General features: G+C 34.5%; 1 protein-coding gene across 3 annotated transcripts; it reads right to left on the reverse strand.

Annotated features, from left to right (window-relative positions):
* Positions 1-696: 696 nt before the first annotated feature.
* On the reverse strand, positions 697-23,411 carry ARHGAP11A (Rho GTPase activating protein 11A). 3 transcript variants are annotated; one of them, XM_077127382.1, is made up of 12 exons: positions 23,305-23,411; positions 18,703-18,773; positions 16,530-16,626; positions 15,820-16,073; positions 14,887-15,050; positions 14,568-14,714; positions 11,474-11,548; positions 9,564-9,731; positions 6,072-6,201; positions 5,462-5,567; positions 3,566-3,701; positions 697-3,194 (listed from the first exon to the last, which is right to left on the reverse strand). In XM_077127382.1, the coding sequence occupies exons 1-12, from the start codon at positions 23,320-23,322 to the stop codon at positions 1,612-1,614; spliced, it is 2,949 nt and encodes a 982-aa protein (XP_076983497.1). In that variant the 5' UTR covers positions 23,323-23,411; the 3' UTR covers positions 697-1,611. The 3 variants fall into 3 exon arrangements, with proteins under 3 accessions (XP_076983497.1, XP_076983496.1, XP_076983495.1); XM_077127381.1 differs by lacking the exon at positions 23,305-23,411 and adding an exon at positions 22,214-23,092 and having other exon boundaries at positions 6,072-6,147; XM_077127380.1 differs by lacking the exon at positions 23,305-23,411 and adding an exon at positions 22,214-23,092.
* Positions 23,412-23,618: the final 207 nt, after the last annotated feature.

The following is a 23,618-nucleotide window of genomic DNA, read 5'->3' on the forward strand; positions in this document are numbered from 1 at the left end:
TTATGGAATTGGTCTTCTAATTCAATATATCATACCCCCACCCCACCCCAATGAACATTAGAAGTATATTAATCATTTTAAAAAATTGAAAGTGAGGCTAAAATATTACTTTGTATTAGACAACATACACCTCAGAGTTTACAGATATTTTCTCTTACTACTTTTTTGGAAGAAAATACCACAAACATCTGACTTGTAAGCCCATTCTATACTACAAAGTGTGTCTTGATGTCAGGTAAGTATGTTTATAACTACAGATTTTTACAGTCTTTTATTATGTCATATACCTATTGGTCCTAAATTAGGGTCAGTTCCCTGGTAATAATAGAGTAACAGGAAACCATTTTGAAATAAGACACATGCACTATCATGAAGTAGAACTTAGTAAACATCTGATGAGTTAAAACTCCTTGTGTGTACACATATTATGAGTCTGGCTTGCTTGGGGTAGGTGTTCTCCATCATCGGAACAGGGCATTCTAACAGCTGACCACTATTGTCAGGGGCCAATCTGCCTGTATATTCCTTCCTCTAACACCTAGAGAATATGCTGAATTGCTCATTATAATCTTTTCCTTAAGATTTTGTATTTTTGAGATTTAATAATTCAGGATGTTAAATTTTAAAAATTTGCTTGACAATTTAGGTCAAATTCTAAATGGAACTTTGAATTTCATCAGAATCTCAGGCAAGTCATTTTCTAGAAAGGCATCTTTAATATCTATGCTAAATAAATAAAATTATACAAAAGACAACACCACTATAGGCTTTTAACCTAGTTTAAGGTATGGAAGTGCATCAACTATTCCAAGTTCTAAAGCCAAGCATCTACATATAAGAAATCACCTTGATTAAAGTTTTTCAAGTTTAATTATTCCTCCTTAAATAACCTTAAATTCTACATTGAACAGATACAAATGTATTTATGCAAATTAATTTAAAACACATAGTATGGCTTAAAATTCACCAATTACTTCTGCATTATCACAATATGTGAACACTCTTTAGACATTATTCTGCTTTAGTCAGTATTCTTAGTTCAAATGAACACACTGTACACATCTACAGACAATATAAACCAAATTACTCTGCCTTAAATAGGAATAAAGTATTAGGATGCTAATGAAACAAATTAATTTCTAGAAATTTTGGTAAAGACAATAAATATTAATATAATTCAGGACATAAGTTTTGGAGGGCTTATCTCTTCCCTTTACATGTCAGAAATTTCTTGTAGAAAGCTTATCTGACTTAGGAGGAATAATAGGGAATAGGCATAGCTGTTCATTCATCCTATCACACATAAAAATAAAATTTATGCAATTTTCAAAACTTAATTTCTTATAAATCCACTCAACTTCTTTAAAATGGTGGAGTATAATCCCTTTAAAAGATCACAATAAATTTAAAATAGTTTAAATACTGCCACAATTAAGAAAAACAAAGTAGTCATTTATACAAGTATAAGAATTTAAGCTGCTTATGCAGTGAAATTAAATGTTTCAGAGAAATCCATCACTTAATCATCCAGAGCTACAAACACAGATTATCCTGCAAGTCACATCAATTGCTAATTTTATTTACATTAAAGACAAGAATAACATTTACCAATTACAAATCTACAGGTTTACTTGTTGGTAGTAGTTGAGCTTTTCCAATAGGATATTTTGGAGAACCTTGATACCAAATCCTTTCTCTTTCTGAATGTTTCCTAAGGACCCTGTTGTTTACCCCAGGTGAAAAGCCCATATTATTTACAACAGATTTCATTATATCATGATTAGTCAGGTCATCCAAGGGAGACTTAATTTGGCCATCAGATACCATATCTTGTTTACAATTTCTAAGCCTGAGAGAAGCATGCACTGAGTCTGGGTATCTCTTCATCGTTGAAAAAGATTTAGAAGCCAAATTCATGCTTGATTTTGGAACTGAATCAACATTTGACTGTTGACATGATGTAGCCTTTTGTTCTTCAGGACCTGATTTGGTACATGAAATAGAGGAATCCTTTGACGAACTTTCTGTACAAGAGGAAAGGGCACTATCACAGCTCACTGATTTAACTAAAGGAGAAGCAGTGTCACCAAGACTCGCCAACCTTGTAGGTTGTCTGTTATACTCCAATAAAGAATTAATTCTTCTGACAGACTGGCGAACAGGAGTACGCTGAAACTTAAGAGGTGACTTAATTTTTGCTCTATTTGGTTCATTTAAAGAAAGCTTGTTAAACCACTGTATGTGGTCTGAAACCGTTCCATGTTCTGTCATTTGTAAACTTTCTGAAACTGTATTATCACATGTTTCCACCAGAGACTGCTGTTTAATAATTCTCATAGCCTTTTTAGGTTTTGACAGATTTGTTATATTACATGTAATCAGCTCTGAAGAGGATTTAGACATGTCTTCCCCAGAAGCTGTGCATTTCAGTAAATTTTCTTCAATCACATTCTCATTCTCCTTTAATTTATTATTTACTTTATCCCTCGGGGATTCCTGTTTCTTTATTTGTTCATCACTAGGGAACTCCTGCATGCTAATGTAATCTTTTGATATATTTGCATAAATGCTTTTTTCATGTTCCACCTTCATCTGAGTTGAATAACATTTTATAGTTGCTTCTCTGTCTAATTCTTGAGTTTGATATTGTGAGAAGTCTCTTTCTGAAAAACTATTTTCATATTTACTAGTTTCCTGTTCATACTTTTTCTTCGAGTCTATCACAGTCAAATCATTAGTTTCAAATAGATTTTCCTTTGATTTATATTCTACATATGATGTCTCATTTAACTTAACTTTCTCCATGTTAGTTATTGAAGACTGTCCATGATTTATCAATGCATGAAGATTACTTCTAGATTCAGAAAATGCTTTCTGAATTTTCACCAAAGTCTCTGTGACCAGGTTATTTTCATCCCCATTAAGAGAGTTGCCAGTTAGGTTGCTATTGTGCTTCTTGTGTTCAACGAAAGGGGTAAGCTCAGATGAAATAACAGGTGACTTTTCAACCAAAAGATCAGGATTCAAAGAAGAGTTTTCCACCTCAAGATTTCCAACTATTGGAGATGTTTCATTTGCATCTATTTCTTGAAAACTTGAATTACTAGGTCCTGGCCAAGACATTCGGTAATTTGTTCCATCCAGGTGTTCTGGAGTTAATAAGTCTTCCTCGGACTGACTGATCTTTTTCGAACCTAAAATAAAAGCAGTTCAGTACTTTTAATCCTTTATATTTAACCTGAAATACTAGCCAAATGCATGGCAAATAAAAGTACTAAGCATGTAATTACTAGCCAAACAAATGGCAAATAAAAGTTCTAAGCATTTAATTCCAATAAATTAAAGATTTGAGCTAAAAGAAATACTTTGTAATTTAAGAATATCAAGCATTTTCATATTTACATTTACCAGTATCCTCTAATTGTTGACAGAATACATTGCCATTACAAATATTCTCAGTATTCAAACATGAACTTCTAATTTCTAGAATAGCAGTATTTTACTTTAAAAAAGCAACTAGAGCAGATTTCTTGAGTAAATCTCTAACAAGATCATGTAACTGTACCTTTCTTTGTTAATCTTTCAATATCTGGGCTAAAAAGCAAACCTGTTTTTACAGATTCAATCCTATTTTTAAAATTTTGTTGACTTGCAAGTCGCCGACCTACATTTTCATATCTATTCACACCAGAACATCCATTCTGTATTTAAAAAAAGAAAAAAGAAAAAAGTTTGTTAAGAAATAAAATCTAGTTAATTCAAAATAGTAAGACAGTACTTTTTTTGTAGTTATCAAAATCTACAGTTGATTAAAAGAGACATATTTGGGAACAACCTTATAACAAACAAATATATTTGTATGTTATTAAACATTTGACTTGGCTAATAGTTGATACCTTATTTTATGACCTGAAATGAAAGCAGCCTCAGAGATTCATTAAGTTCATAAAATATATATATTTGTGTGCTTAAACTGTTCACAGTAGTTAAAAACAAAAAACCCTATCTTCCTGGAGTTTGTGTTCTCGATGGGGAGAATTAGACAAAACAAGATAAACAGTAAATTATACTGTATAACATTCAATATATGAGGTGAAAAGTGATGCAGAGAAAAGTAAATCAGGGTAAAAATATGGTATGGTGAGGGGTCGGGGTGTAATTTAACAGGAAGATCATGATTTTTGAGAAAAGAAAGATGAGGATGAGAGCTATAAAGGGGGTATTCCAGGGAGAGGAAAGTAGAGTCTCTGAGGGTAAAGCAAGATCTGGCATATTCAACAAATGGCAAGAAGGCCAGAATGGTTGAAGCAGAGTGAGCAATGGGGAATGGTCGGAAGAGAGCTCAGCGAGGTAGGCAGGAATCGATCATGCAGAGCTTTGCAGGTCTATGTAAGAACTTTGACTTTTATTCAGAGTAAAACGAGGATTCTTTGAAGAGTTCTGAATAAAGGAATGACATGATTGAACTTGGGTCTTAAAAGGATAATTTTGGATACAGTACAGCACAGAGCAAGGGTAGAAGTATACAGACCTGTTGTTAGGAGCTTACTGCAGTAATCTAAGTGAGAAATGACAGAATTTAGAGAAGATGGAAGGAGTACTGGTGAAGATGGGTCAGTCTAGATATACTTTGAAAACAGTAGTTAGAGCAGACAAGATTCCCTAATGGATTAGCTATGGTATATGAGAGAAAGTGAGGACTCAAGAATGCCTCCATAACTTTTAGACTAAGTGAGTGCAAGAATGGAATTGTCATAATTGAGACTGCAGGTTGAAGTGTGGTTGAGAAGAGGGGAATGGTGGCAGCAAAGAAGTGCACCTCAGGAGCTCTGTTTGGAACAGGCTATACTTGAGATGTCTATTGAACAGCCCAGTAGGGAAGTTATGTAGTCAGATGTTAAGAAAGCAGTCAAACTGCTCAGGAGAGCAATCTGGGCTGGGAATATAAACTTGGAAGTCTTAAGTAAATTAAAGCTACAAGATTAGCTGATCACCTTGAGTGAGTACAGATAAAAAGAAGTCCAAGAACCAGGCTCTGGGTACTTCCAGTGCAAAGGAATTTGAGAAGCAAGCAGTGAAGAAGAGAGGAAATCATGAGAGTTAGTGTCCTAGAAGCAAGGAAAGAAATTACATCAGAGGAGCAAGTGATCACAAGTGATCAGCTGTGCCAAATGCTACTGGTAGGTTAAGTCAAATAAGGACTGATATTTGACCACTGGTTTGATCAACACTGAATTAATTGGTGACTTTGATAAGAACAGTTTCAGTGGAATGTTGGAGATGAAAGCCTCACTGGAACAGGTTTAAGAAGAGTGGAAAAAGAGGAACTGAGATATCAACTTAAGTATAGGGGTTTTGTTATATTGGGAAATAGAGAATGGGACAGTAGCTGGAAGAGAGACAAAGTCAAAAGTATCAAGCATTTTGCTAAAATAAACAGATGAATGCAATGGAAACTTACATCTCTGCTACTTTTCCCCAGACTAAATTTCAAACGAAGAGATCTTCGAACCTTTTCTTTACGACTGATTTTAGGAGAGAAGCAGCCTGCTTTTCCTGATTCTACCCTAAAAAGAATGGAATTTAAAATGTTAGTTTATTCTTACAGCGTACACACGAGAGAAATTCTTGCACAATGAAATTTAAGAGAAAATCCTCAGCAAATCATCTTGCTAATAATTGAATAGAGTAATAATTTTCTAAAATCAATTAAATTTTAATATAGCATGTATAACACACTGTATTTGCATATAAAAATGATCTTTCCTGTTTATTGTAAAGGTTATTTAGTCACTTCTAAGCTAGGATCATTAGACTAGTTTTTTAAACTAATAGAACATTTTTAAATTACAACCACCAATGCAAAATAAGATTTTAAGTAAGCAAAGTAAATTCAGATTGAGAATCTTTCTCTTGTAGGTATATAAAGGGTATTTGATTAGTAACAGTATAGATGCAGAGAAAAACTTTTTTGTTGCGATTCAAATATTCTCTGTAGAGAGATAAAGTATGTTTAAACTACATATACCAAATATTTACCCAACGAAGGTGAACAGTCCTGGATAAAATACCTGCAAACTTTTTTGTCTGCAATCCTTTTACTTTGCCTTTGCACACTTGCACTGATCAGATGGTTTCCACCGATGGCTACAGGAGAGAGTGAACTCTGAGAAGACCCTTCTGGGCTTGTATCAACATGAACTATAAAATAAACACATGAAATAATAATTTTCTTTTCAAAGTATAAAATGTTGGGTGGGCCATGGTGGCTCAGCAGGCAAAGCTCTTGCCTGCCATGCTGGAGACCCGGGTTTGATTCCCGGTGCCTGCCCATGGAAAATTTAAAAAGCTAAAATGTTATTAGCAGCAATTAAAAGGATTTAAAGTCTTAATTTTTCCTCTCAAGCAACAACCAAATCACATAATTTCTGGTTAGAAGGTTTGGTTCCAAATAGCTCAACTCAAAAAATAATAACAAATAAAGCACCAATTTCCCACATTTTAGGTGTAAAAGGCCAGATCAAGCATACTTTAATATAAAAGTAAGCTTTGGAGCCAGACACATTCTAGCTAGATTTGCACTACCACTTACTAATGGCTTTAGGATCTGAAAATAGGCATGCATGGTGAATGTAAGTATTATTGCAACATATAGAAAATGTCAGTATGGTATCTGGTAATTGTTATATCAGTTCACACTATTAATAAAAAGAAACCACTGAGGATGGTGGTGATGGTAGCACAACATTGTGATTGTAATTAACAACACTGAATTATATATTTGAATGTGGTTAAAAAGGGAAACTTTAGGTTGAATATGTATTACTGGAATGAAAATTAAAAAAAAAAATCCATGGGACTGTACAATACAAACACTGACCCCTAAGGTAAACCATACAATTATAAAAATGTGCTTTCATTAATTATAACAAATGAACCGCACTAATGAAAGGTGTTACTAATAGAGTGGTATATGGTAACCCTGTATTTTATGCATGATTTTTCTGTAAAGCTACTTCTCTAATAAAAAAGATAGATATGGGAAGATACCAGGAAAAAGAAAAATCCCCTGAAATAAATTTTAAATGAAGCTTTTATACATAAAGAAATTCTCTGCACATTTTAAAATCTCCCAATTATCGGTTTGAGTTGTATTCTTAAATTATTATTGCCATCTGCAAGCAAATATGTACTTGGTATTGAGTAGTAGTCTTTTTTAAAAAGAAGATTCTATCAATAAACACCTACATATGAATAAAAATAAATAAATAAACCATTGGCAAACAAGTTGGAGCCTAAAAACCCAGTATGCACCTATTAGCCAACTGCTGTCCACCTGACTCAGGAGTGCAGTTATTTTTAGCAAATGAACAAAAACTAATTACCTATAACACACATGCCTAACCATACTACTGCCATACTCCATGCTAACAATTAGTGGATTCTACAGAAATGCAATCTTATATAATGATAAGTTAGCATCATTACATTGTGAAACTGACTATAATAAAAATTATGAATAAAAATAAATGTTATGAACAAAGGCTTATGTTTGAATCATGCCCAGTATACATTCAACACTCTCAACTCATTTTCACTATTGATAAAGAATTACACAGCAACCCAGACAGAGGTACTCATGTTTATTCAGTAATGAAAATGGAAGAAATAAAATCATTACACGGGCTTTTTGGTGCACTTCGTCAAAAAAGAATCTGGAGACCAATATAATGCATCCAATGTGATAGTTAACTTTTTACTAGAGTTGCAGTCTAGTCATCATGAAAAAGTGTCAGTGATCACAAAGAGGCACAGCCAGAATAAATAGAGTAGAACAATGCAAAATTACCAAAGAAAAAAATCGTAAATAGGTACTTAAAAAAAAAAGCATTATATTTATTATAATCCAAACGCAGAAACCAACCTATTTTTAATTTGGCAGAATTTTTGAATTGTGATTTAGAAAGTAGAGTCAATGAAAAATGGTGACCTAAAATAATAGATTACACTGAACTTTTTAATTTGTAAAGAAAATTCACTAATTAAATGGGCTCATAATAATGTTATAATATTAAGAATTTTTAACCTATTTGGGAGGAGCTTGGAAAAGAAGGAATCAATAGGTTCACTGCTTAGGGAAGATGATATCATGCTAATAAGCAAACAATAAAGAACTACAGTTCCCATTTATCATTTGGAAAAAGTCCTCCAAACAGGAAAGACTTAAATATTTAAAAATTCACAAAACAATGAGAGGATCGTATGGTAGCCTATGACACACTCTGGGATATGTCCTGTAACCAGTTGTTGAAGAGTGTTTTGAAAACTATTGCTTTTTATTTCTTTGCTATGTACATGTTATACTATACATAAAAGAAGTTGGAAAAAAACCTACACTGAAAAAAAAATTTGCAAAAGAATATTTAAAAATTTAAAAAATATTAAACTACTTTAAAGAGTAACTCTCCTAGTCTTAAGTAATGAAAGTCTCAAGTCTTCTACCATACTTTGATGAATGATAGCCTGTGAAGCCTTTTTTTTTTTTTTCTGCTGTTCTGTTACACACTCTAACTGAAACTAACAAGGAAAATATAAACTCTCTGGATAATAGGACAAAGAGGGACTTTAGGAAGAAGGACTCACAATTCAGCTGATGAATTAAAAATAAAACTCTTACCATTGTCTGGAACCTACAAAATTTTAAAGGATTCATACAAGATCCATATTTTGACTAAATGTGAGACAAATATGAGATAAGGACCCTGGGCTTAACTGGTTTCATTTCATTTTTGGTTGAGTGTAAGGTTAATATGAGCCGATTATACTCTATTTCTATCTACTAAAAGATCCATCACAAGCTAAGACCACACTAACAAAAACCTAGTATTCAAATCAGCATGGTTATATTATTCACTGGAGGCTCTGGCTGGCCACATTAGAAACATGTGATCTATTCTTATCATCACGTTTTAAGAAAAATATCAACAAACTGTAGTTCATTTGGAAGAAAATGGCTGGACTGGTAAGGGATCTGGAAATCATGCCATAAGGAATATTTTTAAAGTTCTATAAAAGATACTCAAGTAGAAAACTTAAAAATTACCCCTCCCTTATACCCCAACCCACAATCGTTAGAACAACAGTAATTTTAACCACCACTCTGGATTTAAGGATCAAACTTCTGGCGATCTCAATTCAACAGAAGACAGGAATAGAGCCATATAGCTACAGATTTAGAAATAGCTAAAGTAGGATTCAGGATGTCCAGTCACACTAAACCCAAGTACAATTGCTAGCCAATGAAGGCCACACTCCCACTCTTAAACATAACTTTCAATAGGATCCATAATACACACACACACACACACACACACACACACACACTGGTTATTTTGAACCAGTGTTTAACAGGCAGAAGACCTTAAAAACATTCAGAGATTTAATAAAGCTCAGATTAAAGTTCTGACTACTAAAGGGTGGTATTAAATATGAAATAGCACTTTGCCCAGAGTAGCACTCATGTCAATGTTTGTAACACAATTATATAAAATTCTGTTTGATACCTGATACAGGTGTAGAACTGCTACTGAAGAGATTACTTGGCAACAGCTCAAAGTTAAAATTGTGCTTGATGAACTTCCTTTTCTTACTCGAGAAGCCATGTGAAGAATCTGTTGGCAATTTACGCTTAGCGTTTGGTGTAAGAATCATTGGTGATACAGATAGCTGAGCTAAAATTAAAAAAAATTTAAAAAAAACAAAACAATTTGTTGTTGCTCCCAAAGTTTATAAAATAGAAAAGATTTACATAGTTTCTTCTTATAAACCTGTTACTTAGAGCTAACCAAAACAGGAAGAAGTAATACATTTACAATATTGAATATATATTAAGTAACTAAATCAGCACTGTGCAATTACTTAAAATGAGAATATGTAAATCACAGAGAGCCAAAATTAAGAAACAGCAGTAACTTAAACAAGATAGACTAAAAGGTGTATATAATACACAATAAATGTAAGAAAGAAAATTATAATAAAGGAGTTGCAACAAAAACTGATCTAAGGCTGAGTCCCCAATCTTGGGGTTTGTTCATATGAAACAACCCCACAAAGGATAGGTCAAGCCTACTTAAAATTAGGCCTAAGAGCCACCCCCAAGAGAACCTCTTTTGTTGCTCAGATGTGGCCTCTCTCTCAGCCAACACAACATCAAACTCACCACCCTCCCCGTCTACATGGGACATGACTCCCAGGGGTGTGGACCTTCCTGGCAACGTGGGACAGAAATCTTGGAATGAGCTGAGATTCAGCATCAAGGGATTGAGAAAACCCCTAGCATGAACTGAGACTCAGCATCAGGGGATTGAGAAAACCTTCTCCAACAAAAAGGAGGAAAAGCGAAATGAGACAAAATAAAGTGTCAATGGCTAAGAGTTTCCAAACAGAGTCAACAGGTTATCCTGGAGGTTATTCTTACGAATTAAATAGATTTCATCTTGTTAGTCAAGATGTAGTGGAGAGGCTGGAGGGAACTGCCTGAAAATGTGGAGCTGTGTTCCAGTAGCCATGTTTCTTGAAGATGACTGTATAATGATATAGCTTTCACAATGTAACTGTGTGATTGTGAAAACCTTGTGTCTGATGCTCCTTTTATCTACCTTATCAACAGATGAGTAAAACATATGGAACAAAGATGAATAATAGGGGGAACAAATGTTAAAATAAATTGAGTGAAATGCTGGTGATCAGTTAGGGGGAGGGGTGGGGGGTATGGTATGTATGAATTTTTTTCTGTTTTCTTTTTATTTCTTTTTCTGAATAGATGCAAATGTTCCAAGAAATGATCATGATGATGAATATGCAACTATGTGATGATACTGTGAATTACTGATTATATATGTAGAATGGAATGATCAAAGGTTAGAATGCTTGCATTTGTTTGGTGTTTTTTTTTGGTATTTAAAAAAAAATTTTTTAATTAAAAAAAAAACTGATCTAAGTATTACTTTTGCTTCTCATTATAACTGAGTATTAATTCTGAAAGACAAAACAAAAGATCATATTTTCTGTTAACCTGTCCAGGCTAAACAATTTCAACTATAAGCAAACTTAGATAAAAAATTGGAACATACACAATTTACCTCTGATTTGAAAGCAAAAATGGGATTGTGTGTATGTTTAAATGCATAAGCTTTATTTGTAGCAGAGCATATAAATCCACTTTAGCTAATTTCACATGTTCAACAGCATCTAGTAGAAAAAGCATACTGAAGAAGATTAAAGATATAACTAAAAAATTCTCACCTAGAATTTCTGGCCCATTATATCCAATATAAGTTATGTCACAGTATAGTCTAGTACAATATCCTCATTGAAAATAATATTTTAATTCAACTAAACCAAAATAAATTAGGTAATTATTTTTGTAGAATACTACAAACATTTTCTTTAAATAAATACATATATTACCTACCATTTTTTTCTTGCTGAGGTGTAATAGAGGGTGTTCTGTTGTATTTAAGTTTATTTAATGCTCCACTAACAAAATCTGAAATGTAAGACATACATAATCATATAATCAATTATAACTTAACATTTACTTTTCACAATAATTCATATTGATATTTGAAGTCTTCTTTTAACATCTAATTTTATATCAGCTTATATATTTAAAAGTCATTTAATGTCATTTAAAAGAAACTTTCAGAATAGGAAAAACTGAAGGATATATTTTTATTCTATCTATTGCTTATATTGTCATTATCTCTCAAGAAAAAGAAAAAACAATACAGAATTAAATGTAAAGCAAGGATATATATTGTACAAAAAGGGTTATAAACGAGGGAATCATTACTTAATTAAGAATAAGAAAGAAAGCTTTGCAGAAATGAAACTTAAGACAGTGTTTTGAAGGATTAGTAAGAGTCAATTAGTTAAAATGGAGTATTCTGGGTAAAGTGAAAAGCATACGTAAAGGCATATTAGTAAAAGTATGAAACCTTGAGTAGGGCATAGGATTTTGTTGGTTTGTCCAAAGTGATGCCCTGATAAATCCCAGAGTGATTTGAACAGTGAATAAAAAAGTATCTGTGAAGTCCCCTTCGGGGAATGGTGAGAAAGGGGGAAAATTCAACTTCCCCCAGTTGAATTCTTGATATTCTCACAAGCAGTGTAGATAACCAAAGTTATAGGCTAAGCCCCCAATCTTGGGGCTTATTCATATGAAACTTAACCCCACAAGGGATAGGTCAAGTCTACTTAAAATTAGGCCTAAGAGTCACCCCCAAGAGAACCTCTTTTGTTGCTCAGATATGGCCTCTCTCTCCCGCCAACACAAAAAGCAAACATACCACTCTCCCCCTGTCTATGTGGGACATGACTCCCAGGGGTGTATGTAGACCTTCCTGGCAATGTGGGACAGAAATCCTAGAATAAGCTGAGACTCAGCATCAAGGGATTGAGAAAACCTTCTCGACCAAAAGGGGGAAGAGTGAAATGAGACAAAATAAAGTGTCAATGGCTGAGAGATTCCAAACAGAGTTCAGAGGTCATCCTGGAGGTTACTCTTACACATTTAATAGATATCACCTTGTTAGTCAAGATGCAATGGAGAGGCTGGAGGGAACTGCCTGAAAATGTAGAGCTGAGTTCCAGTAGCCATGTTTCTTGAAGATGATTGTATAATGATATAGCTTTTGTAATGTGACTCTGTGATTGTGAAAATCTTGTGTCTGATGCTCCTTTTATCTACTTTATGGACAGATGAGTAAAACATATGAATTAAAAAGAAATAAATAATAGGAGGCACAAATGTTAAAATAAATTAGTAGATTGAAATGCTAGTGATCAATGAAAAGGAGCAGCAAGAGGTATAGAAAAAAACGGGAAACAAAGGCTAAAATACATGGGGTAGATCGAAATATTAGCAGTCAATGAGAGGAGGGGCAAGGGGTATGTTATGTATGAATGTTTTTCTTTTTATTTCTTTTTCTAAATTGATGCAAATGTTCTAAGAAATGATCATGGTAATGAATACACAACTATGTGATGATATTGCAAGTTATTGATTATATACCAAGAATGGAATGATCATATGGTAAGAATGTTCGTCTTTGTATGTTGTTTTTTTAAAAAAAACGAAGTCAGCATAACAGCAATAAGTAGGGTGGACTCAAGAAGATGGCTGGCACAAAGATCAAGGAGATTCTTACAATAAAGATGCAGTAAACACTGCAGAGATAGAATCTTACAGAAACTGAGTGCTGAGTGAATATAGGTGATAAAGTAAGAGTTAGGAATCCATAATTTAAACCTGAGTGTCTAGGGAATGGTGGTGCCATGATAGAATGTGGAATTCAAACAGAACTGGTTTAGAAAATGAAGATGATCATTTCCAAATGCTGAGTCTAAAGCACCAAGGAGAAACAACTGTGAAGATGTCCAGTTGGGTAGGCCATTGGCAAAGAGGAATTATGGCTAGTGATAGAGATGTGATGTTCATTTATTTAGATGTGATACATGAAATTATAGGAGTGAATAATATCACAAAGAGAAAGGGAGTAATATAGATGATCTGTATCTGAGAAATATCTACATTTAGGGTAGGAAGTCATAAGGAGAGTCTATAAAAGGAGCAAAGAAGAAACGTGAGAATGAAATACTATGTGAGCCAAAAGATTCAAAAAGAAATGGGATAGTTAACAATTGGTTCTAATACTCAAAAGTTAAGAAATTTCATAAAGCACTTGGAGAAGGAATGACCTCAGTCTTCTTGATCAAACAAGGGGAGATAAGTCATATTATTGACTTGCCATAATAGGTATTTTGGTATTTTTTATTCTTCCTTGTTAATGTTTCCCTCATTATTTAGTTCATGCTTTTTTCTAATTCATGTCACTAACTAGTTCAAACCCTGATCTCACACCTGGATTACTGCCACATATTTCTGACTATTCGCCCAATCTCCAAGTTTCAATTCTTTAAATCAGATAATTTCCTAGATTATTTTAATCATGCAAGGCCTCTAAGTCACAAATCTTCAATGGTTCACCGATATCCAGCTTAATGTTCTAAATCTTTAGCCTGGCACAGAACTCACCATAATGCAGTCCAAATTCTCATAATGAACCCTTCACTCACATCAGGGTGCTCTAGATTCAGATACATGCCTTTGTGTAATCTTTATTACTTCTTCCGTACAGACATCTTTCTTCATAGCATCCTTCCTGTCTAGAACTGTGATACAAGCATTCTGACCCCTTCCGCAATTCCCCAAGATTCTACCCATTCTTCAAGAAAGCTGAAGTTCAACTTCTATTTGAAGACTTGCTATTTACTACAAACCAGGAACTTTTTCCTTTGAATACATTTTATATTTGTACTAATGATTTAGCACTTAATTTTAATTTTTTTGTTATTTTTAATTTTTACATGCATATGTCATATCTTTCCAGCTATGCAGCAAGAAAAACATAGCTTCTACTTCCTGTATAAACACATCTTAGAAAAACTTGATCTTAGATATAAGTAAATTGCTGAACTTCCACAAAACGGGACTGCCAACTTACCTCCAACGCTCTGTCTTCTTTTTCTCCTATATTCACCAGGAGATTCATATTCACCCTCTTCAAAACCTTCTAGTGATGGAGTAGCACAGAGACCATCAATACCCAACATAGCTGGTATCTTTTCCAGGATAAAATCTGGCACACGCCCTAAATGAAAATGTTTGTAAGAAAATTATTACTTTCCTCTATTACCACCCCCCAAACTGTTTACAGTATATAGCAAGTTTTCTACCAATTGTCTTCATAGTTCACTTGAAAGAAGCTGGCATCTTCTTCACATACAGAAATCCTGTCACTTAATAGTACAACTATATCTTACCAATATCTGATGCATAATCAATAAGAGTTTGTACTACTGCAGCTTGTAATCGCAGCTTTTTTTCCATGTTAGCAGACATCTTTTCATGCCCTTCATAAGTGTGAAGAAGGTTTGGCGCAAATATTACTGCAAGATTGCTGCTATCCATCTTATTCTCACTGGACCTTAAAAGAAACAGGTTTTATTAGATGGAGTCAAAGATGAAAACACCAAGAGTTAAAATAATGTTTTGAGCACAACCTTATCAATCACATACAAGTCAAAATATAATAATCCCTCACTACTCATTCACATAATTAACTGGAACATAAGATGGAACCAGAAATATGTAACTTCTGTATGTGTATGTGCATATACACACACGTGTATATATATATATATACACACACGTGTATATATATATATATACACACAAGTGTATGTATATATATATAAGCACACATAAAAACTGTGCTAATCATAGAGTGTGCTCCTGGGTCCACACTTCGCTCTTCCACACAAGTTGAACGTTTGTCTGGTACTGAAACCCACACACAGCAGATTTCAGGCATTAGAAGGCACAAGTATGACTGGAACGATAAGGCAAACTGACAAAGGAGAAGAAAGGCTAATGGTAAGGAAAGGAGTGTTTAGGGAAAGACAGTTAAAAAGCAAAATATAAATATTTTAAAAACATACTATAATCTGAAGCCATTCAATAGTAGAGAATTCTATAAATTACCAACAAGCCATTAAGTCATTCATAATGATGACCCTAAATAGCAAGGAAATAGTAAACCATTTGGTATACAGCGTCCTACATAAGCAGAGAATACCTTTTATTGAAAGGAAAAATTTCTTTTTGAAAAATTTCCATTCCAAATGAATTTTTTTACCTGGTAGGATAAATCCTTAGCTAGTTGAGAAATTAAACCATCATTTTCCAAAACTCACCTAAGAGAGACAGTCCTAAGAAAGTTAAAAAAGTATCGTAATGTATCAATTGTGTGGTCAGCCATAAGACAAGAAAGCAACAACGTAGCTTTATTCTTCTCCTCTGTCCCTAACTGTTGAGCTTTGAAAAGTGCTTCATGCAAATCAGCTGGGAGAATCGGTTCCGGTAATTCCCTAAAAAACTGCTTAAGAAGTCCTGCAATATCACAAGGAGGTGCAGAAGACAGGCAACTTTCACCATGATCCAGTTTATTCTGAAATAAATAATTTGCGCATAGGAGTGGGGTTAGGGAGGTAGACCTTAATAGCTTATTGCAAATAAAATCCTTTCTTATAATCTAAGTTAAAAAGCTTACTTTAAGAAATTTCTCTTAATTCTTGTTTTAATATATATATATATATATATATATATATATATATATATATATATATATATATCACTCCTTTCCAGGACAAAAATAATAAAATTCCAACAAACATTTCATTTAATACTTTATAGATAAGCAATGAGGAACATGAATTTCAAAGTACTCTGTAAACTTGAAACATAAACGGTGTACAATTTCTTTTTAAAAGAGGTTTTTCTGCCATGAAAAAAAGCTATTTACAAAGTTAATTTCTGTCAATTATTCATGTAATAGTTCTAGATATTTCAATTACAAAAACCAAATCAGAGAACGGTACAATGACAAACTGAAGAACATACTTACCTTTAGTGCTTTTAGACGAATAACAGATCCTGATTTCCTAAAAAGTCCTTCTGTATGAACATGCTCTTCTAAAGAAGTGCAAGCATCAACAAGAAAGCTGAAAGAGAGTAACCTTTTCAGCTGACCAAACATATTTCTTATCAAATCCTACTCTCCTGCCAAAGTATATAAGCAGACCGAGCACTACACCCCTTCCAGAAGCCCTTGATGCCCAAAATGCTTTTATTCTTTGTGCTAAAAGGTTACTTTTGGTTGTCATTTTGCTTCCTAAATTCTTCTCTGGGGACTTTTTTGTCCAGCCCAACTTCAATGAAACCCCTCAATACTACATCCCTCTCAAGCTACTATTCCATTTCTCTGCTTCCCCCATAGAGAGCAAGATTTATCTTTTTCACTGCCTCCACTTCTGCATACCCCAATTTCTAATTAACCAACCCCATGCAGACTCTCACTCCCATATTCCAACGAAACAGCTCTTGTCTAGGTCACCAATTCTATGGTCAATCCACTGTTCTCATCTTGCTTGATCTATCAATATTTGACAACCTTAGCCATTTTGACAGTACTCTTTCTTTTACTACTCTTTTGGTTTTCCTTGCTATCTTACTGACTGCTCCTTCTCAAACCCCTTTACCTGCTTGAATGATCAGAGCTCTGGCCACATTGTTCTTCTTTTCTTTATTGCCTCTCCATGAATAACCTTGAATATTGCTTTAAATGTCATCTACATTTTTCCAAAGCTAAGGCAATGCTTTTTCCCTAAATCAACACTACCCCACAGATAAGGTCATATTCCAGTCCTTAAAATTATTTTCGTATTAAGGGATATGCACTCAATTTCTTTATTTTGAACAATAAGCTCAACCATTGTTGGCTTTAGGATGCTTAGATATTTGACAACAGGTACCAAGAATGCATATCAACTGCAAATATGATACAGTAGTACGGGTACACAATAACTGCATATTAGCTATTTACAGAGGATAAGTGACAGAATAGGGTTTTTTTAAAAGTAGGTAAACACATTACAACAAAAATTTAATTATTTTTCTTGAGGACATGACTTCATAATTCCAAATGTTAAAGATCATTAAAAACTATCCTTTTATAAACATTTAAGCAAAATAGTAAATACCTTACGAAGATCATGATTTTTTACCTATATGATGAATGGGGAAATATATTCTTAGCAAACATGATACAGTAGTATGGGTACACAATAACTGCATATTAGCTATTTACAGAGGATAAGTGACAGAATAGGTTTTTTTTTAAAGTAGGTAAACACATTACAACAAAAATTTAATTATTTTTCTTGAGGATATGACTTCTTAATTCCAAATGTTAAAGATCATTAAAAACTATCCTTTTATAAACATTTAAGCAAAATAGTAAATACCTTACAAAGATCATGATTTTTTACCTATATGATGAATGGGGAAATATATTCTTAAGGCAGCAAAGTGTTCAATAAATGTTTTAGACAATGCAATAATTAAAACTTAGGTTATTGTACTAGAGTTGTCAGATTGAACCCTACTTTAGAGAAGAGCAATGAACCAGGTATGATCTCAGGTAATTTCTTTATACGTTCTAAAATCATTTTATTAAGTTATAAACTTCCCCAGTAATTTCTGATGCTGTTAATCCAAAAAGTTATTTGTAATAGTAGAGTGCTGAATAATTTGTATTCACAAATACTTTAGTGTCTTAACTTAAATATTCTTTAACCAACAAAAAGTATCAAACAAAAAGTATCAAAATTATTACTGTTCGATAGATCTGAATTGTGGCAAAAGATTTAGAATAAAAATGAAAACTCTGACTTAATAGAACAAAAGTAATTTGCTTTCTTAACATTTATTCGTTTCTGAACTTTAAAATTCAATCCTGGGAATGAGTATGAATCACAAAGTTAAAATATATAAAAGTATTTTTAAAATTACATTAGCTAATGTTGAGAGATAAAATCATTGCTAGTTTGAAACAATTGAAACCCAATGATTTATTGCTTATTTATTAAAATTGATTATTTTTTATTGAAGAAATTATAGGTTTATAAAAAAATCATACATGAAATATAGAGTTCCCATATACCACTCAACTATTTACTTTTAAATCCTCTAAAACCATTTTGAAATATTTCCTTTGTTCTTTTTAAAACTTTGCTTACCTTGGAATGTGTCCATATTCTGGTACAATAGAATGGGGCAACACATTGAAGGGTACTCCAAATACTTTACCCTAAAATGACAAATGCTGTTACTCTAACCCAAATATTGAGCACACTGTGAAGTTTTCTTAAATATTAGGCAAAGTAAAATCTTTGGAAGTAAGAGGGCAGAAACTACCAGCCGAGACAATTAGAATAATCATTTCAGGTGTATCTGATAACAAATAGCTACTATGGTAGATATTATTCCAGGTGCTGGAGCGTAATGACCAAGATAAAGACACTGCGCTCAGGCAACATAGTCTCCGATCCAATAACGGAAACTCAGTCCTGGTAGTGGCGAGTCAGGAAAGAAACAGAATTTGGTCCAAAACACTAATATTTCCTGTGATCTTCAGTGACCTTAATAAAATACTGACTTTATACTTTCCCCCAGTGACCTTATAAACACTAACCTGAACAACTGGCTAAATCAATTGACAAGCTAAAACAGTAATTCATGTCACTCATTCATACTTCCTAAAAATTAATCAGAAGTGGGTTATTATTTTTTCCACACTCTATAGGGGAGTGCTTTGCAAATTATGTTCTGAGGTATACAAGGCAAGTATTCTGTGCATATTAAATTAAAATTTCGTTTTTTTAATTACTTAGAAAACCATTTTTAAAACTTCATATTCAAAATGTATTTCTCTTAATACAATGAAGATCCCAAAAGCAAATTTGTTTTTTGGTTAAAGGAGTGTTTTTGTACTCCTTTGAAAAATGAATCTGTTACTATCTTTGTGTGTGTCTTTGAACTTTTTTTTTTTTTTTTTTTTTTTAGGGAGGAAAGGAAGGAAAGACAGAGAAGGAAGGAAGGATGGAAGGAAGGGAAACATTTTTAAACATTTTCTTGTTTTATTATATTTTGTTTGTTTATTTGTTTTTTACATGGGCTGGGGCCGGGAATCGAACCGGGGTCCTCCGGCACGGCAGGCAAGCACTCTTGCCCGCTGAGCCACCGCGGCCCGCCCACTTTGAACTTTTTAAAGTGTCACTGATTAAGAAGGTGATGGCTCTGCACTGAGCTTAAAAATAAAGTCAAGGGCAGGCAATGGTGGAGCAGTGGCAGAGTTCTTGTCTGCCATGCCAGAGATCCGAGTTCATTTCCCAGGGCCTTGGCCCATGAAGAAAAATAAATAAATAAAATCAAGCCTGTATGTCTGCATACATAAAATTAATTTGGTACACCTAATCTCATACACATGTTAATTTAGCTTCGATGTATCTGCTTTCCATAAATGCTCTTGAAGCACTTAATAGCACCTTATTTAACTTCACATTTACAGTAAGTAATCATTCAACATTGTTAACGATTCAACATAGAAACAAAATTTTATTAGTCCTCTTTCAAGCATGTAGTTCTTTTAATTGATGAATATATCAAGCTTAAAAAATGTAAAATAGAATGCTTAAGAGAGTAGGCTTCTTGAATTAAGACTGCCAGGTTTTAAATTCTGGCTTATCCAGTTATTAGCCAAGTAACCCTGATCAAACTAACATTCTCTGTGCCTCAGTATCCTCACATAGATCCCATGTCACAGAGTTGAAGAGAGAATTAAAACAAATTAAAAAATGCAAGATAGTTATATCAGTGTCTGACACAGAGTAAGCACTCAAAGAATATTTGTTGTTATTATTTCAAACTGAACTTTAAAAAAATAGTACAGACAACCCGTTGGTAAATAAGAATTTTTGTGCTACTGTGCAACCAAAACAAAACCAAATCAGATGCACATTATATGTCATATATAACTAGAATTCAGATTTTTTTCCTTAAAAGTCTTATTGTTCTCAATAATTGGCTTCACAAGTAATTGCTATAATTTAAGCTCATGAAATAAAACGAATAACATGCTTTTTAAATTTTATGTATTGGAACATCACTTACAATATCATTTTTATTAAGATATCCACTACTTTTCTTAAAAAGTTCAAAAACTATTAGCTAACAAAGAGCTAAAGAGTTTTCAAACTCTTTCAAAGTTTCTATCTTATCAGATCTTATTCTTATAACACAAGAGTCTTCTATTTTTCTTTATTAAAATAATTTATTATGGTTCTTATTTAAATTTATATAGCATGACTATCAATTAGGATGTTGATCATTATCATAATTACTGTCATTAGTTGAATAAGTGGTAAGTGACAGGCACTGTGCTAGCCCTAACTGCAGATGTTATCATTTTTTAAATCCCCTAAACAACCCAAGGAGAGATACTATTATCCACATTTAAGAGAATGACAGGAAATTAAGACTTAAAAGAAATTAAAAACTAGCCTAAGATCACACAGCTAGTAGGTAGGGAGAGGATTCAAACTCAGGGCTGATTCTGAGGTATGTTTTTCCTGTTAAAGGGTGAAAAAAAAAAAAGATCAGTGTACAAATTTTTCATATACTTTAAAATACATATATATTTGAGATCTTGGAAAGTAAGTTTTAGAATCAGAAAAAACATTAAATGTTTTTTAATGTAAAAAACATGTTGCCACTAACAAAAACAATTTTTCCAGATTAATAGCTTCTTAATAGCTTCTATAAGCTATCAAGAGGTATACAAATTATTTTTATTAGTTTTCTTCTCCAAGCACTTGTTTTTTCAGAATTTATAAACTACTCAGGGCTATACAAATTAATTAGTTTTGTCTCCAAGTACCTGAAAAGTACAATTTAATTAGGCATTTAGCTAATTTAAAATAAACTGCTTTATAGTCATTTTATGAAAAATGAATTATATTTAAAAATGAAATTCTTGATTCTGCAGTGGAGATAATAAAACATTCAAAATTCCCTCATCTCAACCACCAAAACATCAACAGCTTTTCAATCATTCCACTCTGGCTTCTCATTTACTCATTTTTAGAAATAACTTTGTCTCAAAAGACAGGGCCAAGGAGTAAACTTATTTTTCCAATTTGGAAAATATAGAGATGTCATCTGAAGCCTATTTATAATCCTCCACACACCTCCTAATCTACTGATTCTTGGTTCCCAATATTACTCTAAGTCAGGGGTTCTAGGGGAAGTCGCGCTTGACTCCTCCCCATGTGCTACTTGTTCAAACTTTAACAAATTGGCAACGTCTGAAAACATTTTTGATTGTCACAACTAGGGAACGCTACTGGTATCTAAGTAGGGAGAGGCCAAGGACGTAGCTAAAGATCTACCATGCACAGGACAGCCCTTAGAATTATTCAATTTAAAATATTAATATGCTGAGGTTGAGAAAATCTCCTCTAAACCCTGCAAGCTTCCCTCGATGACGAAAATCCCTGAAAATAATTAAAAATGTCTTTCTTTAAATGTTAGCAACTGACCATATGGTTTGAATTAGATACACTTACGGAGACTTAAACATATTCTCATTTTGATCCACACGAAGAGCGAATGTTTTTAGCAAGACCTGATAATAAGTGATATTACAGGGCGTGCCCCTTTCTTTATTTAAATCCCCTTCGCAGTACTTACCCCTACTTCCGCGGCTGCCGTTTCGTGTTTTCTGCGATCGTATTGCCCACGGCCGCCCTTGACCTTAATGCCATAAACAGCCCGAAGCTGCTGCAGCAAAGCCAACCTCACCAGCCTCTGATCCCACATCCCCGGCTCCTGGACCACTCTCCGGGGCAGGATCCCGGTCCTGACCCTCGTACGCCACCAAGTCTTCCAACTTCCAAACACCCTCAGGTTTGCGCTCCGCTCCACTGTCTTCCGACGTTGTCGGGCACTTCTTCTGCCCCTGGCCACTTCCAGAGCTCTTTCTTTGATTCCTTATCTACATACACTGATCCTCTTCTCTCGGCCCTTTGACTCAGCCACACCTCACCCTTCCTTCACCTACACCTACCTTCTTTCTGGTCTCCCGATCCTTTCAGTTACTTACTAGACTTCCCTTCTTTCTTTCTTATACAAACGTCCGTTGCCAGCTTCTCACCACTTCCAATAACTTCCTTTATTCCTGAAACTTCACATTGCTCTCCCCTTCTCCTGATCTCTCCGAACTGTAAAGACGACGTTTTCCGCACCCCCTGGCCCCGCAGGCTCAGCTGGGCCTTCTTCTCGGTCCCCGTGCCCCCACACTAGCCCAGCCTCCGGACCAGCCGGCTGCTCAGGCGCCTCTTCCAGTCCCGGTCCCCGCCCGGGCTGGTCGCCGCCGTCACCCCGTCTCACAGGTGGCTGCCTCCCATCCCCGTCGGCCTGCCTGCGTTCCTCGGCCTGTACATCCTGGTGAGCTCACTGAGTCCAAGTAACTATCCTCATGCCTCCACCCCCACCGCCTCTGTAGACACCCGGAGTGCTGGTGACCGTCGCACCCACCGTTCCAGCCCAGGCTCAAATGCCAGCGCCAAGCTGCGCTTCGCTCCGATTGGTCCGTTCCTCTTTTCAAAATCAGGCCCCCAGAGGGTGGCCAGAACTTGCCTGTCTAGGGAAGTTTGAGGGGCAAGAGCAGACAATAAATGGGCAAATCTAAGAAACACGGCAAGAAATGAGTTTCACTTGCTCCTACTTAGCCATCATTTTTTATGAAAAAATTAGTTTAAAGCGTTCCTGAGTATACTGACCTTCGCCTTACACATCATATTTGGGGAAATGAAACAGACACCTCATCTCATTTTCCTGAACTTCGCTGAGCTGAAGGCCCCCATGCCGAAAGCCTTCTACGGAAACTGCGATGAGACATATTAAGATTTACAAGCACGGATTCAGTAACACTAACCCAGGGGTTTTGATGGGAAGTTTGACCATAGTAACTGGTCTGTATGGGGGACTGGCGGTGACGCCCAAATCTTATAACATAGGTAGTTATGTGTAACAAAGATTAATTGTCGTGAGAGAGGAGGGTGAGGGAGGAATGCGAGGTCTGAGGGAGGCGGCA

The sequence above is a fragment of the Tamandua tetradactyla genome, chromosome 14 (assembly GCF_023851605.1).
Source record: "Tamandua tetradactyla isolate mTamTet1 chromosome 14, mTamTet1.pri, whole genome shotgun sequence".
Taxonomy (NCBI): Eukaryota; Metazoa; Chordata; class Mammalia; order Pilosa; family Myrmecophagidae; genus Tamandua; species Tamandua tetradactyla.